The 20,213-nt window shown below is 41.3% G+C and overlaps 1 protein-coding gene across 1 annotated transcript in view; it reads right to left on the minus strand.

Moving 5' to 3' along the window:
• CC2D1B (coiled-coil and C2 domain containing 1B) overlaps positions 1-20,213 on the minus strand; it is a 31,336-nt gene that overhangs the window by 1,177 nt on the left and 9,946 nt on the right. Inside the window, exons 6-23 of the mRNA XM_010072970.1 lie at positions 19,267-19,540; positions 18,656-18,780; positions 18,441-18,516; positions 17,196-17,306; positions 16,734-16,864; positions 16,381-16,453; positions 14,125-14,237; positions 13,128-13,320; positions 10,755-10,927; positions 9,961-10,086; positions 9,377-9,435; positions 9,005-9,121; positions 8,439-8,512; positions 7,723-7,781; positions 5,909-5,960; positions 4,864-4,963; positions 1,021-1,111; positions 158-288 (exon numbers count right to left, since the gene is read on the minus strand). Of these exons, the coding sequence (XP_010071272.1) occupies positions 169-288; positions 1,021-1,111; positions 4,864-4,963; positions 5,909-5,960; positions 7,723-7,781; positions 8,439-8,512; positions 9,005-9,121; positions 9,377-9,435; positions 9,961-10,086; positions 10,755-10,927; positions 13,128-13,320; positions 14,125-14,237; positions 16,381-16,453; positions 16,734-16,864; positions 17,196-17,306; positions 18,441-18,516; positions 18,656-18,780; positions 19,267-19,540 (2,067 nt within the window). The 3' untranslated portion in view covers positions 158-168. The remainder of the gene's footprint in view (positions 1-157; positions 289-1,020; positions 1,112-4,863; positions 4,964-5,908; positions 5,961-7,722; positions 7,782-8,438; positions 8,513-9,004; positions 9,122-9,376; positions 9,436-9,960; positions 10,087-10,754; positions 10,928-13,127; positions 13,321-14,124; positions 14,238-16,380; positions 16,454-16,733; positions 16,865-17,195; positions 17,307-18,440; positions 18,517-18,655; positions 18,781-19,266; positions 19,541-20,213) is intronic.

A 20,213-nucleotide genomic window follows, 5' to 3' on the forward strand; every position in this document is an offset into this window, starting at 1 on the left:
AATTATGTCAACTCACCACTACAAATATAAAGACGAATGATACCAAAGCCAGAGCTCTGTAATTAGGTCAATGTCAACAAAAGACATTACTCAAGCAGAGTTTATCTGCAGCCTTGTCAAGTTCTGGCCAGACCACCTTTAGACGCAGGGTTCATACCTCAGACAGAACTAATGTTCAAGGACCAGCCAATTCTCTGTAATTGTCTGAAGATCTTGACCGCTGAGGGGCTCCCTGAGTCTCACTTTTACCTCCAGTTTCCCTCCAGTGGGCTTCCTGCCATCAAAAATCTGAAAGAACCACAAGAAGAAGAGCAGTTAGCTCACGGATGAATGCTAATGTCAAACTACAGAGCCTCAGGCAACCACTGACCATGTTTCCCCCTGACTAAAGGATGACAGAGATCGCCTGCAGGTGTCATGGCCACATGCTTCAGCGGAGCAGGTCCCCCACACAACCCGTGCCAGGTATCTGTACCGATGGCTGCACCACCTCTGCCAACAGACAGACTCCACAGCAGCTCAGAGGACACCAAGGGCAGTGGTGGCCTGAACATGCCTGGGGTGCTGCCTGAGGGATTTTTTTTTTTTTTTTTTTTAAGGTTCCCCTTAATGTGCCGTGGGGATTTTTTTTTTTTTTTTTTTTTAAGGTTCCACTTAATGAGCTCCTACTGGATCTTAGGGCAGCTCTCCATCCACTCTGGCAGTCTCCACTTAACCCTTTGATCTGTCAGCTAGCAACACAAATATTGTGGGGAATCACCTGAATTTTTGGTCCTGACAAAGACAACTATCTTCATATAGAAAATTTGCACAAGACTCCAAGAAGTTCCCCGTCCCAGCACTGTCACAGTTAAGACAAGCTTCGAGATTACAGAACAAAGAACAGCCCATTCCTACTGAACTCATCCAACACAAAGCTGTCAGCTATATACAAACACATTTATGCCATGCGAATACTCATTTTCTCTTTGTGTTCACATATTACTTACTAGAAGAACAAGCCTCACCCAGAAAACATACCTCGATGATCTCTCTGACTTCACATTCCGATTCCAGCTTCTCCAGCTTCAGGTGTGCTGTCCCCACCTGCTTGTCACTTCTGAAAAAGGACCTGTTTCAAAGAAATATTCCTTAGCGGGATGGGTAAGGTTTTTCAGAACAGTAAAGAGAAAGAAATTTAAGAGGTCAGCACTGTTATCACCAGCACTGCATCTAGGAGGGCCAGCCAAGAGGTGCTCCTAGAGCCCCACCAACCAGGCTGCAAGCAGCAAACCCTTAGTGAACTAAGCTACAAAACAAGATACCGAAGAACTCATTCTCCCATTATTCTCTCATAAGCAAATTAAAGATGAAGAGAGTAGTGAAGAAAAAAAATCAAGTAAACTAGCACTTGGAACGGCAGCAGCTTTTGTCCCTGCACAGGCACCAGGGAAGAATTTCCCAGCAGCCAGGACATACAGCAACCCACTGCAACGGGCTGGGTAACAGAACAGGCTGAAAAACTTCCCAGGGAAGTTGGATCTCTTATCAAAACAAACATTCCACAGGTACACGCTGGTTTTGGCAAACTGCTTATTAGGAAAAAGTCACACAAATCATTCTCCTTCATTTTGATAAATCAGAACACTCCATTTCAACAAGTAAGAACATTTCAGCTATTGTTTGATTCACCTTTACACTGGTAGTTTTAACAGTCAAGAACTATAATTCTAGAATTTCTAGTCTGTTGAAATTAATCACAAAGCATTTCTATCCTGCAAGGAAAACTTTTCTCTGCCACAGCCACACATCCATCTTTACCTTAACAGAGATGGGCGGCACAATCCTTATCCAGACAAACTCCTCCAAAAGGCGACAGCCAAGACTAAAACACACTAACTCCACAGAAGCCTTCAGCTCAAAGCACTGCACTTCTTTGCCTGCATCCAAGCATTTCCCTGAATCAATCTCCAAAAGGTTTGATAAACAACAAAAATGTAGAGATTCTGAAGGCAGGAAAGCCAGCCAGCCTGTCATGTTTTAGACAGGAAATCTGCCAAGAATTCAGGAGCTTCCTTTTTTATGCCATTCTATTAGGGAAAAAACCAGGCAAGCAAACCAACAAACAAACAAACCGACCAACCCACGCACCCCAAACCATCCACCCTTCTCCCTATTATCATTAAGAGATATTAAGATATCAAGCAAGACCCAACTCTGAAGATTATGATATGGAGCCTCACGACCTGGCATCGGTGGCAGCAGTAACCAGTGTATCAACACACAGACATCATCAGCGCCTGCGATTTCCAAGTGAACATCTGTGAACCCTGTTATCCAAAGCCTCCGACTGGAAAAGGAGCAAGGCTGTGTCCTTACATCCACCGCCTCAACGATGGTTCCATCCATACAGTCTCCAATAGCTCGTATCAGCCACAGGATGAGAAACCTGTCAGATTTCAACCTCCTTTTCTGCCTTGCGTGTTCAGAAGCAGTGTCAGGAATGCTGCAGCCCATATGGCAGCTCCGTCTCCAGAGGCTGGGAGGACAATGGCCTGGTACCAGGGAGCTCACAGGAGGGACCTCAGACACTTCTAGTGGGACACAGAGCGCAAGACCACTACTCTGAATGTGCTGGAACATGCAAGCAAGGCCCTGTTCAGAAGTACATCTCTTCCAAAAACCTGTTGCTGAAGGACTTGAAAGATTCCAGCTTGGTTGTCTGGATGCTTATTTGTCAGTTTGTCCATCTCAGCACAAATTGCTGTGAAGAAAAACAATGTCACAAGCACCTCAGGGGCTGAGCGCTGCCTCCAAACACGATGCCTACAAATTCTCTTGACAGAAAGCCTTCCAGAGATGAGAATGTATTCTCCATCGATGAGACTACAGTAGACTCACTAAATCATTTAGAAAAGTTCAGAATTCATTAGCTTACATGCTGGAGTGCTTCCTTTACTGCATAAGCACCTTAAAGCGAAGAAGGATTACATAATTGTACTGCAGTATGTTGGACACTTTGTTCATAAACTTAAAAGGAGAATCAGCAATTCTTCTAGCTGAGTTTTTTAAAAGCATTTTTCCATTTTATAATTCAAGAGACAATAAAGACTCGTTCATCTCTGATCAGTTCTAGGAGGTTTGCAGTGAAGAATGTGAACTTGCTCTAGGCCGTGGCTTCAGAAACAGCTCCGGGGACATCTTCTTTTATCTTCAGAAGCTTTTAGGAGAGGTTTAAGGAGAGACTTTTCCTTTGGAAAAATACACTGCTGGGTTTTTATTTGAAAGTGTTTTTTAACCTGCATTTTAACCTATATGACCTGAAACAAGTCTCATTTTCTCATTGAGATAAAATAATTCTTGGGAGATGGTCAAAGAGCTACCAGAGACCCCAAAACTACATCACCTACAAGCATTTCTGAAAGTATTATTCATTTATAGTCTTGAAGAAAGACAGGGAACAGACAATCTTTAGAAAAGGCCCTGGATCACTTAATTTTCTCCCTTCTCCTGAGAAGATGGCTGGGAGAAGGTGATCAGTGGGTATTTCTTCTTTTTCTCCTTCTCCAGGGCTACTGGCCCAGGGGAACTGCTCCCCTCTTCCCAATCCAGAAACAAGCATATATTTAACTTGTTACATTCCTGTTCTAAGAACAACAAAAAAAAAAAAATCTCAGAAATATAAAAAGTGACAACCTGCACAGATTTTTTCGCTAATCAAAGAGGCTTCGAAGGCAAATCTGGAGCTGGCATACAACCTGTGAATCACTGGAGACTATTTCCCAACGGGTGAACTTCAGCCTGAGCTCAAATCTTAAAAAGAAGTGCAGGTCCAGCTGGTAAGGGAATAGGATATGCCCCATATGCGCAATGGTATGCAAAAGACAGGGAAAAGCTTTTTAAATAAATGTAAACACCTAACAGTTCTATGCAAAGGAGGCAGGATCTCTAATGATGATATCTTCAACAACAGAGCAGTGGAGCAGCCAGAATTGACAGAGAAAGAAAATCAGCTTTTGCTTCAACAGAGATGCAAATGGAAGGTCTGGGGTAAAGACAATGGGACTTCAGCTCAGAAATTAAAACATCTACAAATTGAAAACCATCTTAGAGAACCTATGGATCATTTCTGCATGTCCTAGTAACAGAAACAAAGAATAGCACAAAGAGCCACCGAGATGAAAACAGGTTATCTAACATCCCATACAAGTCATGGATCACAACCAACTCGGGGATTAGTGAATATAGGCCACTCCAACTTATAAATAAAATAAATTAGTAGTGAGCCTAGATGTAGGCTGATTTCCCTGAACATTACCAATTGTTAACATCCGTCTCATCATCTTGATCTCCAAGACAGGAGAGTCTGTCTCTCTCAAGATGGTCTAACAGTCTGCTAGCAGCATTCGGTAAATATTGTAAGATCCTCAGAATTAAGATAGTACAAAACCATAACACTGGTTCTGCCATCATCTGTCATCTGCTTTACTGCTGTTAGTGTTTTGCTGCCACTTGCACTTCATTATTCTACAAAGTTATCCCATATAACATTTAAATCTTCTGGTCCTGATGACTAAAACCAGACTGCATAAGAATCAGAACAGTTTGAAGCTGAATCATTACCTTCTTAGTGTCATCCAGTCCTCTTAATGCACTAATCCTCAACTCATCTGCCAGCTATGAACCAACTTCACTGAACTTCTGCCTTTTTTTCACCCCCAGACAGGAAGATACAGAGCCCAGGCACATCTTGAAAGGAGTTCTCAGACATAAGAACTGGACAACTCTTTATTGCTAACTTAACAATTGTGCTTCACAAATTTCAGCTACAAGACTCTTTTCAGCTCTTACTAGAGAAGCAATGAGTGTGAATTGCAGACTTACCCTTTATGAAATACTTCAAATTTAATTCCTTTGGACCGAATTGCTCGTCGGAACCCTCTGTGATTTCGGTTGATGTTCAACTTAAACAACTGGTTATATTCTACAGTCGAAGAGAAAAATGAAAGCAAGCTGTGAACGGCAAACTGGGCATTGCTCTATTACCTCAGACCTCTGCTCATCTCAGTTTGTCCCATTTGTGAAAGACACTTCACATCCGTATGAACCTGCTTCTCAGAAAGTTATTTCAGTCATTAACAAGTGAGTGTCCCTGTGCAACCGTTCATCTCTGTCATCCCCACTTTACAGGGACAGAAACCAAACTGCAGAAAACACAAGTCATCATGAGGAGGTGACAGCAAGGTACTTAGTGCCTGCTCAGCTGTTTTGATACTAGATGGCTCCTTACTGCAAGAATTATTAAAAAAAAAAAAAATACAGCAATAAACCAAACTCAGAATGCAAGATGATTTATTCTAAAATGCACGATGAGTCTAATACTAATTCAGTGGCTAGGTACACACAGGGGTATTTTTCAAAAGGTACAAAGGACGTATTTTAGCTGGTTTCAAGACACATTGTCTTGCAAAAAAATAATCCATTTCTGCAATGATGCTTTGTCAGGTTTAGAAATGTTATCTGATTAGCAAAAATCACAACAGAATTAGCAATCTCACAGGACACAAAATCTGACTGAAAAAGATCTGATTCATGGAGATATTAGAATTAATAATCGAACTTATTTAATAAAGAAAATTTATTTATCTGGCCCATCTCCCAGCAGGGCTGACAGTAACAGCTGGAGCACAACTGGTAACTCGATGATTTCCCTAATTCATAACACAACCACCACCACCAATACTGGGATGAGGGTGAAGAAATTGCCAACACAGCTAGACTTCACCCTCCAACAAGTCCCTTCATAATAAAGAAGAAAAAAAGTGGTGGGAGGGTCTCTGGCCTGATTCACAGTATGAGAGTAGCCCGTACTCTCCAGCGATTCCTAAGGTGCAATGTTTTTCCCTCTGTCCCAGAAAAAAATACTAACCTGGAGAATTGGTATTGTTAATTACAGGTGTTTTGCTCTTTTGAGGTTGCTCCTATTAAAAGAGACACACATTACATAAAACCATCAGATATTGTTTCAAAATACAGAGTAGTAACCACTTTTATTACCAGCTTTTTTTTATACTTATAAAAGAAACATGAACTTTGGGGGGTTATCTGAATGATATGAAGAGCCACAGTACATTCAAGATGAAATTATTTGAATTTCATTATGGTAACAAGTATAATACTAGATAAAGAATAAGCCAAAACATTACATTAAACATAAGAGCCACAGATAAGCTACATGGTCACACTCAATTCAACCCAATCGCCATAAAGTTACAGACTGTGGCTGTTAAACTACATGATGAACTGCGCATGTTCCGTGCCACAGTAATTCTGTTCCTTCTGCATTAGCTGGAATAATAAGCTACACAAGGAATTCATCACAAATCATTCAGGGAATTGCCCTACTATTATTTTGCCTGACAATCAATCTGCCACCAAAATGAATTAACTTTTAACCTAAAGCAGAGTACAAACTCAATCTCTGGGGACTGAACAAGGACAACGTGACCTAATTATTGCAGCTACTTTGCAAAACTGATTTCAGCTATGAAGGAGAAAGGTGGTGTACTTGACAGTTGGCTAGGCAGTAGAAATCTAGCTTTTTTTAAAACAAAGGAAAATAGATTAAAAGCAAACTGTGTTGATTCTTACTTATTCCCCAGAAAATTATTCATACAGACCAATTCTGTTTACAGCCACCCCAATGGAGGGGCTGGTGTAACTCAAACCTCACCTGACCATCCCCAATTTCCCACAGGTAACTTAAATTATTTTAGTGGAATAGCTGCAAAATTTATTAGGAGGTAAAAATCCAGGCTCTGCACTCTCATGGGGCTAAATATCAGTCCTGTAAGAGCAAAGATTGTTTTTCCCCTACAGAGAAAGCAGCAGAAGCCTCAGTGTTTCTACTGACGCAAAGACTAGGCAGCCGTCCTTAGAAGGCCTTCTAGCTCAATGGCTTCAGTATTTTTCAGACCAGAGACTGCTTTTAAAGGCGAGGGGAACAGCATGACACTGGGGAGTTTCAACCTATATATATGTATATATATTTTTATATACGTACACAGAAGTATTAATTGGCAAGGTCAAGAAACTTGCATGGCCTAAGTCCTTTCTCCAGATATGCAAATATATATTTGCTAATTAAATTACCAGTAATCACGTGCACTTATTTGATGACAAATAATTATAGAAATTGTTTGAAAAGGTTAATCTTAGAGATGTCCAAAAGCAAAGGAATGGGACTTGGAGATCACATCTAAGGTGGCCCCTCTGCCCTAGTGACAACTTTGTGTGCCCTTGTGTTTGGCTGAAGTCACCAGTGCGTTTGCACCCCCAAAAGAAATTAAATTCTACAAATTTTGCACACACTGGAAACAATCTGATTAGTGTCTTCAGGGGGAAAGGTGGGCAGAGCTGAGCACTGCGAATGCTGTTCTGCAGTAAGATGTGGGTCAGCCAGCCAGAAAACACGTGAGCCTGAAGCAGACACCACATCACCAAGTGTAAGGTGTGGAGAACATCAAGAGAAAGGTGCAGCAAAGCTCAAATCTGCAGGAAACAGATTCAGCAGTTCTGTTTCTCAGAGAAAGTTTCTGTCTTAAAAATAAATTCAAGCAGTATGCCTAGAAGTGTTTTCCCTTTCTAGAAGAAAACCTGTATCTCCTCCTTGAAGCCCTCATAAGCTAATACAGTGGCAAGGGTCACGGACTGAGGAACAGAAGAGCCAGGACACACACTCACCGCACTTGGGTACTGAAATTCAAACTTCACAAATGCATCCAAATCTCTGGGCGATACACCTGAAATGAGACAACAACCAGCCAGTCCAAACAGCCAATACAGACATTTTCACTGCATCTGTAATGTGGAGCAGGATTTTCAAGAGCACCTAACTGATTTTCAGTAGGACTCATGACCTGTCTCTTGACAACTGGAAAACCCATCCACCAAACCAAAATCCATAGAAAGCTGGCATCCAAAGAAAAACATCTTCTCCTCTTAATGCTGCTGTTAGTCCTGAGACAGTCCAGCACAGATGGTTTACAAGCTCCCACAAACAAGGGACTAAAAGCAGTAACACTGGCAGGAGCAACTTCTATCTACTGAAGGGTCAATATGCATTAAGGCAGTGCAGAGTTAAGACAGGCACTCATAACAAAATGGGAGACAAACATGAAACTTAAGCTATGACTCAGTCATAACCGACCTCAGTACAATTTAAAGCTCTTCTCTCTGTCCACACGGGACCCAGATTCTCTTTACTCTCTTGTTTTGCTTGTTTAAATACTGTTTAAAGGGTTTTTGGGGGCTTAAGCCTGAAACCTGGTTATTTTGTTTTAATAGTGCTGGCTACAAAGGTCTTGACTCCTGAAGTAGTCTTCAAGGTAGAAAAATCCCATTCCCCACTGCTTTCCTTACTCAGAAGAAAAAGCCCACAAGACCTTTCAAGCACATACCTGGCGGAGCTGGTAGGTTTATCCCCCTGACAATAAGAAGGTGCATTTCTGTGCTGTTGAGCTCAGAAAATATCCTGTGAAAAAACAAGAGACAGAAAAAGCATGTTCATCCCAGTTGCCCACCAGCACCTGCCAGACCAGAACGCCACTGGTGTTTGTCAGAACTTTTTCAACAGTGCTCTCCTACATAGATCATTTTCACGAATTACAAAAGAGCAAAGAGCGAGCACAAACAGAGACAAAAGCATCTCTGAGGTATAGTGAAAAGTGCCATGAACAAAGCCCAAAGGCAACAGGATTGAGGGAGAAATACAGAGGAAGGAAGAGTGGCTGAAGTAGCAGAAGAAGAGATGAAGCTGGAGATATTTTGAAAACAAAAGAATCCAGAAGAGAAGTTAGAGAACAACTTATTTGTATGTTAAGTTGTTGAGAGTGTCCTTCCAGGAACGCTGAGCCTATCCCTAGGTGCCACTTGAGTTTGCTGAAGCCCACAATTCCCTAAAAGAGAGCTAGAAGCCAGAAAACTCATTCCAGCCTGCCTGAGAAATCCCTTTGTTTTTCCCCACCTTATCATTTTAAAGGTTCTTTCCTCAAAGTGATGGCTTGGAGGATCCATTCCTTGTGCTCGTGCAAGCTGTAGGATGTCCATGTCCTTTTTACAACCTTGTGCCAGTTTCTCAAACCTACAGAAAAGGCAAACAACAGAAAAGCTACACACACACTGGAACATCAACCAGAGCATTCTGCCAGATACAGGCCACAGAGTGAGCCTCAGAACAGAGATCCGAGAGCAACTTGGAGATGCAGACCTCACAGTTACCGAGCCTTTCACAAGGGAAGCGTACAAACCTGACCCCCCATCATCTTTAGGGGGGTCAGGGAGACTCAAGGCTGCAATGAGCACACTGTCGGGTGATTAAGTGGGCAGTGGTTCTTACCGTGTTGTTTCTGCTATGTTCCCCAGATGCATGAATTGCTTGGAGTACTGCAAACACCTCTGTCAACAGAAACAAACCCAAACAAATACATATGCACTCAGTGATCCTTACACACAGATCCATGACTGACAGAGTTTTAAGGGTGACACTTTAAGAAAAGCCAAGAGTTCTCCCAAGTCACCCAAAAAAATCCACACCCCCCTCGTTCTTTAAGCCCAAAGCTGAGCACAGCATTTGTCTGAACTGTTCTGTCCTATTGTGTTTTAATCACTTAATTTCTAGATACGAGGTTCACCCAAGGGCTAGTCTTAATCATTCAAGTACTATTTTCAAACTTGAGTGCTCGTATTTAATGGTGATAATTTGATAGTCCCAAGCCTCCAAGCACCCCCTCAGATTCTCTACTAGTTGAAGTCAAACTCAAATTTTTCTACTTTAGGACACACAAAATCAAAAGTATTTTAAAAGAAAAACAAAAGACCCCACAGAAAAAATGATGGGATTATAACATTAATAAAAACCAGAGAAATGTAAAAAAAACCACCACAAACCCAAAACATTTCTCAAAAAGATAAAACTGTCACCTCATGTTGGTCCTTCAGCAATTTTATGAGCTGTGCATATACTTCATCTGCTTTCTGAGACAGTCTGACATCTTCATGGTGTACGAAGATAAAATCACCTTCATCATCTGTAGGGGGTGATGGCAGCTGCAACACAAGAACACCACATTTCAGAGCCCTTACAGCAAAAAATGAAGTAGACAATAAGCAGTCAGAATGTATGGAAAGGTACATGTGAAGGGAGATGGGTTGTTTTTCTTCTCCAGATATTTCCAACCCAACCACTACTTACACCACTGCCTGACAACTGCTTAAGTCATAAAACCCTGCAAAATGTGTTCCAGGCCTAGGTCCCTGATTATTCGGGTCACGAGAGGCAGCACAGTGCAGTCGGGCTCCCCCATCTAACCAAATAGCAAGAGAAACCAGGGCATTGCTTTATCGCATGCACCTGATCCTCACTGCAAAATGGCCTTAGGACACAGCTAAGAGATGTACTCACACCCTAAGCCCAGCGAACACTTCCAAGCTGAACGGTTTAGGTGTGCCTTTATAAATCAAGGAGCAAATAGTTCATGGAGACTAAATTTTCTTAAAATCTGACACATTAGAGGAGCAGTAAAGGAAACAAAATGAAACAAAAAACTAAAACAAAAATATAGGGGAATTTCAGGGCTCTGTATCCAGATTTGTCACTTCAGCAACTAACCTAAAATTTGTGTCAAGAAATATTTAAGAAATCATTCACCGTTTGAAGTAAGCACTTAGATGTCCGAGAATATGAAACAAAGCAGAATACTAACAGTCCTACTAACCTGGGAAATATCAACAGGTTTGCCACATTTTGCTTGTTCAATCTTTAGGTCAAAGCTCTTAGCTGTTCTGAGATACATCTTAGCCTGTTCAAGGTTATTCTCCTTCTTTGCTTTGACGGCTGCCTTCATGTATTGCTTCTTTCTGTTCTCCAGAAATTCCAGCTGTTCTCTGGCTGAAAAACAGTTGTACAAAAAGCCTCACTCATCTGACACTGCCATGCCCCTGAAACAGGTTTATCATGTTCAGTTTATAGCCAGAAAAAGGTCAGCAAAAGTACAGATATCAAATAAGGACATTTCCTTACGACACTTAACTGTTTCTGGGACAGTTTCACCTTCAAGTATCAGAAAAAAACCCAAACTTCCTTCTATCATGGCATCGCTCATCAAAAAAACCTCATAAGCACTTCACAATAGTAATGACAGCCCCTTATTTGTGGGCAGGAGATAGACTGCTGTACAGCTGATGGGTCCAAAGCAGAAGCTGAATTCAAACATTCTACTTGACATGTTAACTTCTAAAAGACAGCGAATATTATGAGCATCTTCTGTACTCATTTCTTCCCTCTCCCCTGATGTATCAGAAAAAACCCCAGATGAACCAATGTGCAGGCACATTCAGACACAGCACCTCTGCTTGGGTCTTCTCTTTCCTAATGACAACCCCACAAGCCACAAAAGTTTGCTTTACATGATACCAGGTCAGTGCATCCTGCCTCTTATACCTCACTTAGGAAACGGGACAGCATGAGCTGATTACAGCCGTGTCTGAAGATACTCATACTGTATTCAGCACTGCATTCTGCTCGTCATTACACAACCTAAACAGCACTTGCAAGAGGTGCCTGTCTCAGCAAATACATATCCCAATGACTCTCACACTATGTTCACTGCTGTCAGATGACAATCAATTTATTCCCATCCTCATAAAAGAGCCTGCTGTCCTGCTGCTGTGAGTGATTTGACCAATCAGCCAAAACCAAACTCATTAGACAAGGTAGCCAGCCCAGATTCCACTGAGACAAGACCCGCAGCATGCTCTGTGAAGCTAAGACACAGAGCACAGGTATTTTCAAAGAAAATCTGTGGAGAGTGGACTGAGCAAAGCCATTAATCTAACTGATCTTGGCTCCTTGACTTTCCTGGAATAGGCCTTAAGCGCAACCGCTCTACTCCACTCCCACACCTCCCTAGCCCTTCTGCTCCCTGACAAGAAAAACACAGTTTTTCAGAGTTATCAGCCACGGGCAGTTGTTAAGATGCACTTTGTAATTTTGAGAGGAAGGAATTTACATTTGGATCACAGAATGCACTTTGGCTAGTGAAATATAGCTTTACAATAGCGAAGTACTGACATTTTGTTGTGAAAATCAAGTCAGTATGAACATGTCCAGGTTCTCGTGCACCTACTTGGTCTTATTTTAAAATACTTGAAATACCCAGGAGAGATTACTGTAACACTAGAGACCAGTTCCTTCACAGCATAAGTCCAGGGCAATTCACAAGAGATTAATATGTCAGCTAAAAATGAAAAAAACAAATCTCCTGCGGATTCATATATATTTCAAAGCCAAAATGGACAACTTACTATGTTTTAGGGGTCTTTATAAAAGAAGTAATGGAATTTTCTGGACAGAAGAGTTATGAGCTTATCACAGCAGCACTGTGAAATGCTTTTGCACTCTGCAAAAGAACTGGCATCAGCCAGCTAGGCAGTTCTGCTTTGTCCGGAGGGAACTACTCAGGGCAGAATGGAAGAAGAGGGATGGGATTACAGTCAAGGCACGACAACAGAATCAGTGAGAGTCTGAACACTGCTGCTGTGTGCCCAAATCACACTGTGAGGTGGTGGCTGTCCCTTACTACCTGTACGATTAATCTTGTACCAACACCTGTCTAGTGACCATAGCAACAGGAGGACTAGAGATTAATGAACGACGGTGTATACACCAGTTCTGAGATCCTTGCATGAAGCACCAGGCAGAAACTGCCATGGGATGTAGGCAGCTGCATTAGATCAATTAATAACTCCCACTGGCAAGCCGCTCACTTTAATGGGAGTATATGTAGAGTTCAACTGTGAGCAGAGTTAAACATTAGGAATTGATACACTTCTCACATCAAAATTAATTAAAAACCCAGTAACTCTTATAATCACACATGCTGCCTCTGTGAAATAAAGCTGTGTGTCTGGGCTGGATCCGCCCTCCAGCAGACACACATACTGAGGCTCCTGTCAGAGGAAATCTATGCCATAAATTCACAGGCTCGGATCTAAAATATAATGAAAAGAAGTCTTTACCAAGATATTCAACCAACTAGTACAAACAACTTGCATGTGGATCCCTGGGAATGATGATCCTTCCACCTTACCAGCTGGAGGGAGATGATCCACGGACTCTGCCTTGTCCAGGGCGGAGGGTGATGTAGCTCGTTTCACACGCTCAGGAGAGCTCTCCTCCTCGGTTACGGCAGATGGCACTGTAATTGGCTTAACAACTTGAGTCGGCTTTCCAGGCAGCTGAGCAGGCTTCTTGGCAACAGGCGCCTGTGTCAGAGGTTCATTCTAACACAACGAAAAGAATTTCAGATTAAATGCATAAAATCTATTCCAGAGTTGAGGACAGCATCTCAAGCATCAACAGCCATGGTTATCACTATATCAGCCTTCTGGAATCACTTTAAGGGGAGCATAACATTCCAGATAGCAAATTTTAACTTCTGGGGGTTTACAAGACATGTCATGCCAGCAGGTAGTTGACCTCTGCAAGCATCAAACCTCCACTATGGAAGGGACAAAAGGAATGTTCAAGAAGGCAGTAATTTCAAAAAAAGGAGATGCATGCAGAAAAAACATCATCCAGGAATTCTCTACATTAAAAGCTACTCCAGTTGAAAGCATAAACAATGAGCAACCAAATCCAGAGAGATAAAGAAATCAAATGAAAGTCTAAAGGCTGGTGCTGCCTGAGAGAAAGCAGTAAGTGTTGAGCATCCTGGGAAAGCACAAACATAGGAGCTACTGTGATGCAGGATGAAACAGATTAAAGTACTTTAGAACAATGTAAAGGGATGTCCAGGATCTGAAGTGTTTGCTTTGAAAACAAAACCCCCATACAAGACAGTTATGAAAGAGCCAAACTCTGGGCTCATAGACTCTGTAGGTACTGACTGTAATAACATCTCAGCTCTCTCTCCCCCCTACACTACAACGCTAACTGAAATTACTACTGAGATCCTGTACTCTGGACTTCTGGGAAATGTATTTCATCTCAGTATCCTTGCTTGACTGGAAATCCAACGGCCCCATCTCTGCATACCACAGGAGACAGCATTTTAACTTTTACACATCCTTCTAAGAAATACTGACCTCCTCCTCTTCATCATTCTCCTCCATGTTTGCCAGCTTGCTGGCACTTTCCAGAACAGCAGCTATTGTGCTGTCGCCATCCGTTGCTGCAACGCCAGGAAGAGGAGGAAATCCTGAGGAGGAAAGGAATACAGAAGTGAAGAGCTGCATGAGACTTATGTTCTGTCTTCCATATTTCTTCTCTCCTGTAAAGCTATTTCTATCCAAGTATCTATTATTAATATATTTCAGAAGTCTGTGTAATGACACTGAGGCCAAGACCACAAAGCCTTGCTAGATTGCTAGATGAAGTCTGCTGGGCTTAAAATCAGATCTTTCACAGATATCCAAGCTTAAAGGGATGATGCTAAAATGATGCAATAACAGAGCCTAGTTTTCTAAGCTGAGCAACTGGCAGCCTGCCAAGGAACCTCACAACCTCAAGACTTTGGTAACAGAGAAGCCCTCAGAACCAGAAAAGAATTTAGTCTCTCTCCTTTCCACAGAAAGACAGCAGATTGTACAAAAACTTGCCAGCTCTTTTTTCCCTTCTCACTGCTGCCTCACCTGAGTTGGTACACAGTCCAGCAGAAAACCAGTGCTACCCCACGGAGTAATAAACAATACACTGCTGACATCTGGGGAACACATTAAGCCTCTGCTGAAAATCTGCTGCAATGCAGACGTTGCAAAGTAAGGCAGAATCACAGTAGTTAAACGTGAAGTATATAAGAACAATCCTTTTCACTATTTTATTATCCTTTTAAGGATGGGAGGAAGGCTTGATGATGGAAGATAAACTCCCACTTCCACATTAGCAGTTTAGTGTCTGCTTCAAACAACAGAGACCCAGAGCCACTACTATACAATGGCTGTTAATAAGATTTATCTTCATAGAATCATAGCAAGTATTTTTGTGCCAGTCTCATTAGAAGTGCCAAGAAATAATGACTAAGCTGCTTCTAAACCTAGAGATGGCTGCTACGGGGCCAAAACAAGTTTGAGGTACGCAGGCAGCAGCATTTCTGTCTCCAAGGAGGTCAAGGCTGGTACTTATCACCATCCAGATGACATGAAATGCACTGCCAGTCCATTACAATCTCATTGCTGGTTCCAGTGACTGCCTAACGAGATGTCTTCAATGTAAATCATACAGCCTCTAAATGACAGCTGAAAAACATGCAGCTAACATGTACAGAAATTGAGGGGTTATCCATATTTTCAGAGGTATAAACATGGATTACCTCACTCTTACAGAAAATAATATTTCTCAAGAAATGGATCACATTCTAGAACAAGGGATGCTAAACTGCTTTTCAGGGACAGCTTCAAAGGAAAGAACCTTCAAAGCAGTACACGACCTGACAGAGCCGGCACTGCCTACCTTACCACTACTACAGTGCTTGCCATTGCCACATTGGACAGTAATAAAAAAAGCCCCAAGGTCTGTGTGCCTTTTCTAGGGTTGTTTTTTTTTTTAAACTAAAAAAATCTAGACAGTACTTTGCAGTGCTGAAACTGCAGTTTCAGAAGAACACATCAGGCACAAGATAACAGAAATGACGCTTCCTAAGGGAGAAGCAGTTATCATGCAAACCAGAAGTGGAGCATTCACAGACGACCTTGCCCAAACTTTTACAAACACAGCACTATACATTCTGAAGAAGATAAAAAGGACACAGAATGTCTCAAGAAGCAAGTTTAGTTTCTGCCTCTGTCACTCTCTCAGTGTGACCATGGACATGATTTGCTTCGTCTCTGCAGACTACTTTTAATAGACATGAGAACTGCAATACTGATCTGACTTGTCAAGTGTTGCAAGATGTTTAATTAAATATAGAGCTCTGACGCTCCTGCCAGGAATAAATTGAATGGGAAATACCAACATTTTTTGCAGTTTCAAAAATCTCCTTCCAGTAAACTAAGACATCAATATATCCCAAGTTTACTCTCATTTAGGAGGGCTGCCACAGAGGACAGATAGGTGACATTTTTAGCACATGCCCATGGTTAAGTTGTTTTAACTTTTCAAACAGGGCCAATTTCAAATTCTGATGCTGTCAAACAGGTAGTCAGTAGTCAGGAATATTCACCAGTGGAAAGTTTGGGAGTATATTAATAAGCAGTTTCACAATACCATCAAACAGCAAGGCCAGCTACTCACTGAGAAAAAGGAGGAGCTGTTCCACAGGATGAGGGGGCAACATCTGTACACCTCCTTCAGAGCCCAGTAGATATACAAAAGTTAGTATTGGGACACTTTATATTCACACTTACCAGGAGGAACAGGCAGCTCAGAAAAATTCACTTTTCTTCCTGCTTTATGGGCTCTTATGGCATCTTGGTATTGCTGTAATCAAAGGCATTCAGTGAGACACGAAGTTGACTATACATTAGCAATCAGCTGTATTTAACCAGCATAAATATTGCACAATACACAGTATTTTGCTATAATATGTGCATTGTCTCTATTTCTCCTTCCTCCAAATGCTTTATGGCTTCCCTAATGGAGCTCTTTTCAAACAGAAGGACAACAAACAAATTATTTTAGCCTTGAAAAAGTCTTCATCAAGAGAACTAATTCAAATAGCTTTGCTGGATGCAAGCAGCTGGCTACACTTTAGTCTTACCTTGGCTATCCTCTCGTGCATCCTGCCTTTCCGATCATCCCCGCTCGCTTTTGCCTGTGCCGCTGCCGATTTGTACTTCTCAAGCCTTTGCTGCAGCATTTCCAGCACTGTTTTTGGTTGCTGCAGAGAAGCTTGAAACAAGACAGACAACGAAATGTCACATGATTCAGATTTCAAAACATATGAGCTTGCCTTTTCCCTCCCCTTCTTTACCTTTTGCAAAGACAAAAACATAATTACAAACTTTTATTATGAATACAATTCTTCTAAAGAAAGTTTATTAACTTTTACTTCAGTTACTGATCCAGAACTCAAGTACAAATGGGATCAGCAGCAACCAGTGTACAGGAACATTAGCAAGTTTACTCAATCCTGCTGCAGTTCAGTGGGATAGGGCAGACCTTTAAGTGCCTTCCAGCCCTGCTGTTCTTATGGCTTGCTACAAAAACTCAAAAGTCATACCTGAAGCTTCTTGGGTCTGAGGTTCAGCTGTCGTAAGATCCTGGGAACTTCCTCCTGGAGCTGGTACCTTTTGCATGGATGCATCTTGTACATTTCCTAGGCTTTCAAGATCTGCAAAGCAAGGAAAGCAGGAAGTTTCACAGCATGTTCCATAAACAGCAAGTCAACCCATGTTACTCAGAAAACCATCAATTTGATCACATTATTTTCCTGAAAGATTTTTGGCTTTAAAACAGTATCTATGTGGCTAGATAAGTCTAAGGCTCCCATTTTTCTGAGAAAATACTTGATAATATAAAATCTCAAATGCTGATTTAATTTAGGTTAGTCCTGCTTGGGGAGGAAAGGCGGGTAGTAAAACCAGTTCAAGTATTCTAAGAATTCTCTCCCAAAAATATAACTTGGTATCTTGGCAGATGGAAAAGATTGTCAATTGACCGAAATATCCTAGTAACAAAAGATGTGCTGAAAAAGGGAAGCAAGTAATACCATCTATTCAGACACCCAAGTTTCTGGCATTGCATAACAGTGTTTATTTCAGAAAACTACAAAAATATCTGCTGCAAAAATCTTGCACTTTTTAAGGCAAGATTATATCATGAGTGAAGTTTCTCTCTATTACCATTTGGTGATCAGTTTATAACTTAAGGAATCATAAATCTCATGATTTATTAAAATAAAATAACCTGTCATTTAGCTTCTTAGAATAACCTGCTGAAGTAAATTGTTTAAAACACTGAGTTGCACAGACAAAGTATTAATCGTTGGTGGTGATACAAGATCTATTTAAAAAAAAAAACCCTTACAAGGATCAAAATATCTTTAATATTGGTAACTTGCTTTAAAATTTAGACTTTAATGCACTGCAATCTGCTTGTTAATCTCTTAATCTGAAACATTATGAACTTGAATTGAAACTCGTAACACCATCAAATATCACAGTAAACCTTAAGAATATGCCCTTACTCTTCTTTCCCTTCCACTTCAAATACTGGCTGCTATTATCTAAAGTTATAAAACCATGAATATCAGACATTGATACTTATTCAAACCTGTAATTCACAAAGAGTAATTTCAATATAAATAATGATACCTCATTTTTCTTCATTGGTCTTGATTAGAACTTGAATATGCAGCAAGCCTCAGACCTAAGTGCTCTTCAATTCTTCTCTGCAGTTAAATTCAGAATCATTCAACTACAGTACAGAGAGACTTCTAAAAGGGTTTTTGTAATACAAGCCTTACCCTGAGGAGATGGAGGCATATTCTGGAGGTCTATCGGCTGCCCATTATCCAAAGCTTCCAAGACCACATTAAATTTCTAATGCAGAAAAAACAAAACAGAAGATTTATTCTAGTATGTCCAAGACTTGCTAGCTGCCACAATGAATATTTGACACTCAGAACATGCAGGTACAGCACAGGGTACATTTAGCATTCAGGATTTCTTGGGTGCATACCTTGCCTGCCTTCATATATTCCTTTGCTTTCTCCAGGTCCCCTTGCTGCTTGGCTTTTAGAGCTGCTAATTTATACTCCTTCTGCCTCGTAAGTAGTATTGCTCGTGTCCTGCTGTTCTGGAGATCTGTGAGAATAAAGCAACGCTGAGACTTACAGAGCATGCAAGATGTGCACCCCTTGCTACGTCCTTCTATTCAAACCTGCATGAGCCCTCGTTTGCTTTGAATCACACTGTCATCTTACAGAAGTCCTTTTCCTTCCTGTCTCCAGAAGTCCTACCAAACATAACAATCCCACTTTTCACAATTAAAAAAAAAAGGTCTTTTAGTCTATCTCAAAGCTCTTTACAGCGTGTAATTCTACATGTCACAATACTGAAGGAGAAACTGAGGCACAGGAAAAGTGAAGTGAAAGGTACCGATACAGTGCATAAGAGCTGTGTAACAATAACTGATTCCACTGCCAGAAACTCAGCATCCCACTGAAAACTCTTATCTGAAACATTCATCAGGGAAGTTCCAATATAAGCAGTGCTTTGCTACACAATACATCAAGAAAGCTGTAGTATTAAAATAGTGTCGCAACTGCTTATTCTCTCAGATCACGGTACCTGTTTCCATGGTGGGACTAGAAGCAGCTTTACCCTGTAGAGACTCTGATTCCAGATGCTGCACTGCCTCATGAGAGGTCTTCTGCTCATCGTCTGCAGCAGACTCAGCTTTATTCCCTGGAAGGACACTAACTGAATCTCCTGAATTATCTCGCTCCACTCCTGTGGCTTGAGATAAGTGAGAAGAACCCTTTCCTGTTGCAACAGGAGGTGGCATTTCTTCCTCATTGATTTTTTTGCCTTTCTTCACTGCAGCCAGCATCGTTTCCAGTGTCTGGCAGAGATGAAACAGCAAAGTCAGTAGGCATTTTCATCAAATGTATTAGTAGCATAAAATCATTAAAACAAATTCATTCCCTTATACGTGATGGGATCTGTTACGCACACCACTACAGACTGCTGCCCTTTGGCTCCCTTTTCTTCTGCAAGGCCAACTTCAGCGCTAATGAAAGGTGTCCAATTATCAGAGCAACACAACGCAAGGACTTGTTACCCAAACTACGTAACTGCAAGTACCTCAACACCTAAAATGATTGGATCGCTGATGTGCTCCACTCAGCTTTGTCACAGAAAGTCACCAAGGAAGCCGTTTATACCAACTACAGATGCATTTTATGTCTTTAAAACAAAATAAAATACACTACTCTGAAATGTCAGTGCTGATGTGGATTCAGGGAAGGAAGGAGTTCGCGTGCCTATTTAATGCAAGGAGTAAAGCCATTAAATACTAACAAAGGAAACGGAGCTTCAGCTGGTGACCTATGGCAAGAAGCTCTCACCATCTGTAACGTGTTAACTGCTGCTCATTTTCTTAAAGCCCTTCCTCCACCACAAATATTACCTTCCTCAGTATTTTATTTGTTTTTAATTTAAGGTTCAGACAAAATACCACCATGCACCCTAACCCAAAACAAAAGTTTTACTTCTTTCATCTTCCACAGAAACTG

The sequence above is a fragment of the Pterocles gutturalis genome, unplaced genomic scaffold (genome assembly GCF_000699245.1).
Source record: "Pterocles gutturalis isolate BGI_N339 unplaced genomic scaffold, ASM69924v1 scaffold47127, whole genome shotgun sequence".
NCBI lineage: Eukaryota > Metazoa > Chordata > Aves > Pterocliformes > Pteroclidae > Pterocles > Pterocles gutturalis.